The sequence below is a fragment of the Octopus bimaculoides genome, chromosome 8, assembly GCF_001194135.2.
Source record: "Octopus bimaculoides isolate UCB-OBI-ISO-001 chromosome 8, ASM119413v2, whole genome shotgun sequence".
Classification (NCBI taxonomy): Eukaryota; Metazoa; Mollusca; class Cephalopoda; order Octopoda; family Octopodidae; genus Octopus; species Octopus bimaculoides.
The window spans coordinates 9848207-9852826 of NC_068988.1; the positions used below are offsets into that span (position 1 = coordinate 9848207).

At 37.6% G+C, this 4620-nt stretch overlaps 1 protein-coding gene across 3 annotated transcripts in view; it reads right to left on the reverse strand.

Annotated features, from left to right (window-relative positions):
• Positions 1-3541: 3541 nt before the first annotated feature.
• Positions 3542-4620, reverse strand: part of LOC106880719 (uncharacterized) — a 49805-nt gene continuing 48726 nt past the window's right edge. For all 3 annotated transcript variants that reach the window (XM_052969932.1, XM_052969931.1, XM_052969933.1), the window contains one exon: positions 3542-4015. In XM_052969932.1, the coding sequence (XP_052825892.1) occupies positions 3959-4015 (57 nt within the window). In that variant the 3' untranslated portion in view covers positions 3542-3958. The remainder of the gene's footprint in view (positions 4016-4620) is intronic.

Consider the following 4620-nt stretch of genomic DNA (forward strand, 5'->3'; position numbering starts at 1 on the left):
CATTCAGCTCTCAGAAGTCAAGCACTGGTCTGACCTTATGCTTCGTGGGCTGTGCCACCGCCATCAGCGGCAGGACTCCACTCTCTACTTCTTCTTCCCAAGGGATCAATATGCTCTCCTTAATCCACCGCTCCACCTCCCCCTTGAACTCGCTTCTGGGTCTCCTTTCAAAGTATGCTGATAGCAGCCCACTTTATTTTTCAACGTCGGGGCTATTCCTTCCAGTGCCATTCCACTGTCCACTTCTGGCCATCGAAGACAGCATGAAAGTCCTGGTCTTCAATGGTGTGCGCAGCATAGTTTTCTTCGCGGTTCTCACTAATGCACGGTCTCATCATACACGGTTTCCCTGCCACCCCAAATGTTACACCGGCCTCGTTGACAGTGACACCTCCTAAACGGGTGATTACATACATCCCCATCACCACGTCGATCTCGTCCACAAGTGGCCAACTACAATTGCTTGCAGCGTCAGCTTTGTTCCCTGCACCACAATCTGCGCATCTGTAATGCCCTCACAGTGTACCTCTCTTCCGTCGACTGCCCTCACACTGCTTTCTCAACTGAACGTCTCTACCACACCTAGAGTCAGACACACACACACATACACATATATGCAGTAAATAATAAAAAAAAACAACGCGAGAACGTAGTACGTATAAAGTATTAACAGACGCTCAGGGAAGGAAAGAAAGGTGGTTTTACGTTTCGAGCAAAGCTCTTCTTCAGAAACAGGGGATAGAGGAAATCCCAACAGAAAAGGAAGACAGAGAAAAAATCTCGCCACACAGTATAAAGATCTAGTTTCTTGCAGTTTCCTGTTGTACATGTAGTTTCTTGCTGCGAAGACACGCAGCAACGCATACTTTTATAATGCTTCTTGTGTCTCACAGTTTTCTATTCTTTCAGCGTCTCGCCTTGCAACTCGATGTGCTCTTGGCTCGACGCTACAGACAGACAGACAGATAGATAGATAGATAATTAGATAGATAGATAGATAGATAGATAGATAGATAGATAGATAGATAGATAGATAGATAGATAGACATGCTAGAGCTATTCAGCTACTGACATATTGTAGATAACTTACGCTTTGCATGTTAATTGATTCCACTTAGATGGAAGTATATAAGTATACATGTATAAATATAAAGATTTCTGCGTACATGATCGATCAGTTTCCTTTGATGTGAAAATAGCAGAAAATAACCTAATCAATAGCCAATTGTGTCTTCGAAACTGAGGTTACTATCATTCTTCCACTTAAGGGAAATCACTTAACTTGCATAACATGCTATGTACAAAATGTCAATAGCGATGTTACATTAATCTCATGGGTTGCTCTCCATTCCTTTTTAAGAATACAAAGTATTATTCGTATACAAGAATATTGTTGTCAGTTCAATGTTGTCAGTTCAATGTTGTCAGCAGTCTTACAATGGCTTATCTGGCTGAAACTATGAGGTCACACTCAACAAATTTTTTGTGCACAAAAATGTATATATTGGAAGGGATTTTAAATTCTCAAACGCAGGATAATGCTAATAATATAGCCTGAACAGGATAAACTACCCCTATTTTGCAGAAATACACTTTTTTCTGAAAAATAGGGGTAGTTTATCCCGTTCAGGCTATATTATTAGCATTATCCTGCGTTTGAGGATTTAAAAATCACTTCTTTAACTTTCTAAGACATCTCAACGCTTCTAAAAGCAAACTTCGTTTGTTTGTTTACGTTTATCGTTATTTGAATTTAGTATATATTGAAGATCAATATGTGTAATGCCGCATCATTTTGCTGCCCACTTCGGTTTTGATTTTCAGCTTAAGCTTTGGTTTCTCTTTTCTGAGAATGATAATATTCTTCCTATCTGTTTCAAAGTTGGGGAAAGTAGAAAGAAAACTGAACTAATTGACCCTTTTGCCATCCTGGGGGTGATTGGAGGCATGAGAAATTCTACTGGATTATAATCTTTTTAAATGAATCAAAGTTTTATGCTAAAAGATAATTTAGGTGCTAGTTTACATTTTTCGTAACCTTTCTTAGGTAACATCAAATATTTAAAATTAAATTTTAAAGAATTGGCATAAACGAATGGATAAAAACTTTACTTTTTAATCACACACACACACACACAAATTGCTGGTTTCTTCTTTTTGCTCTATGCGTGAAATAGTCAAGTAAACTCTAGGGGTCACATAAATGAATTCAGGTCCTAAGAAGGTATCAAAAATACTCTCTCTGATGGTCAAAGGATTCTAGAAAGCGAGTGTGGGTGTGTGGTAAGAAGTTTGCTCCAAAATCCACATGTCTCCAGGCCCAGTCTTCTACTAGTGTCTTCTACTATAGCCTTGGGCCGACTAAAACTTTGTAAGTGGACTTGATAGAGGAAAACTGAAAAAGAAACCGTGGTATATTGGAAAATTTGTATATGTGTGTGTGCCTTTGTGTTTGTGTTTGTCTTTCGCCGAAGCTTAACAACTGGCGTTGGTGTGTTTACGTTCCCGTAACTTAGCAGTTAGGCACGAGAGACCAAAAGAGTAAGCATCAGGCTTTAAAAATGTACTAAGGTAGATTCATTAGACTAAAAATTATTTTAGGTAGTGCACCACAATCTACTGATTGAAACAAGTAAAAGATAGAAGATAAAATGTGTACACATCGCAGTGGCAGATGCAGGGGTCTTGCCCTAGTAGCCCGGGCAACACCCTTTCTAGCCGAGCTGACACCAAAACTATCGGGCCCAAGGTTTTCGGGCAACAGTCAAGGGAAAGGGAGTTAACTCTTACTAGAAAAGGAGTTAGCTCGACCTACCCACTTGTATGCATACGCTATGTTTGCTGATGATTTCAAACGCCGTATTTGATTTGGGCAACACTCACCAAAAACAATCATAGATACCCCACTGTTTTGATACCGAATAATTGTACGATAAATATCAGAAAGAAATGAAACAAACTTGTTAACTGACAAAATATGCATTTCTCGTCTAAATCCGTCCGACTTTGAGGAATGCCCCAGGAAAGTCACTCACTCCAAGAGAAAAAAGATGACAATGTGTCTTCTGGCTGTTAAACCAGAAGACACATTGTCAGCTTTTTTCGGATTCCGAGACAGATGGCGACGCTGACCGTACTCGGTGTTTTAAGGTATATTTTTTAGAATGTGGTATTTACACAGTCACTGTAGGTTCTTAAGTATTTCTTTTAAAACATTATTTCAAGCGACCATATTGAAAATATTTTTGAAGTGTTAGTATAGGGTTTAGTCTTAGGAAAGATAGATTCATGTAAAGATGATTGCTTGTCCATTAAAAGTAATTGATTCAACATACTCCGACTGCCAATATCTTGTACTTCCATCGAAATAAGACATATGAGTAATTCCTGAAATAAAATAGCTTTATATTGACATAATTTCCTTTACCCTGATGTACAGGCATTTAATTAAGTAAAATGAATAATTGAATTCAGTAACTAGATTCATCATGATATTTTATTTCAAGAAAATATTGCCAAAAATGAAGCTACGTAATGTAAGGTTGAACATTTATAATATACATCCAGTGATTTATCGGTCTTATATATTGATGAAAATGAGAGAAACGAAAAACATGTTGCCCAGATGAGTGGGAAGGAAAATACAATATATATTGAGAAAAATCAAAGTGAAAAATATTCTTTTCGACAAAAGTGATGGTCAGTTGTAAGTAAACTAGTTGAAAATCAATAGCAGCATGTGTTTCTGATAACAAAGATTACATAATCAATCTAACGCTGGTAGGAGAGGTTGGAACTCGATACAGTATCACGCTATTTTTTAATCTTTTCAAGAATCTTGCTTCGGAAAGGTTTGTAGGGACGTGGTCCGAATTCATGTACTGGCGAGGTAATGTTGTTAAATCGAGCTTCGCATATAATTTATCATTGGAAATGTATAATAAGGAAGAGAGGGCAGCTATAAAGATTTTGTCTGGATCACAACCAGTATGTAAGTAATAAAACTTCCTAGCATCTGAAAAGAAGAAAAGAGAAAAATTAATTAGCTGTTATTTTCAATGAATGTATAGAATGATTTAGAAAGAGGTTTATTATATTTTGATAACATAAGGACAGAAACTTGGCAGTATCGTGAATCATTCAGCCAATATTTACTTACGAATAATCTAGACCTTCAGTAAAAACTCTGCCAATATAGTCGTCAGCTATTTTTAATTAGGCATCGGTAGAATATATATCCTTTTGTACTCTAGGCACAAGGCCCTAGTTTTTGGGGGATGATCCAGTTGATTAGATCGACCCCTACGCAACTGGTACTTAATTTGTCGACTCTGAAATATGAAAGGCAAAGTCGACCTCGGCGGAATTTGAACTCAGAAAATAAAGACAGACGAAATACAGCTATGCATTTCGCCCGGCGTGCTAGCGTTTCTGCCAGCTTGATGCGTTATTACTAATTGTAATAGCAATAGTTGTATAATGTCTGATCAAAATGAGAGGAATTTTACGATAGATAGATGCAGTGGCAACAGAATTTGAGGCAGACGTCATATATCCGTAGATATATCCAAGTACGGATGTCATATCAGAATACCTCCTATATAATATTTCAATAAAATT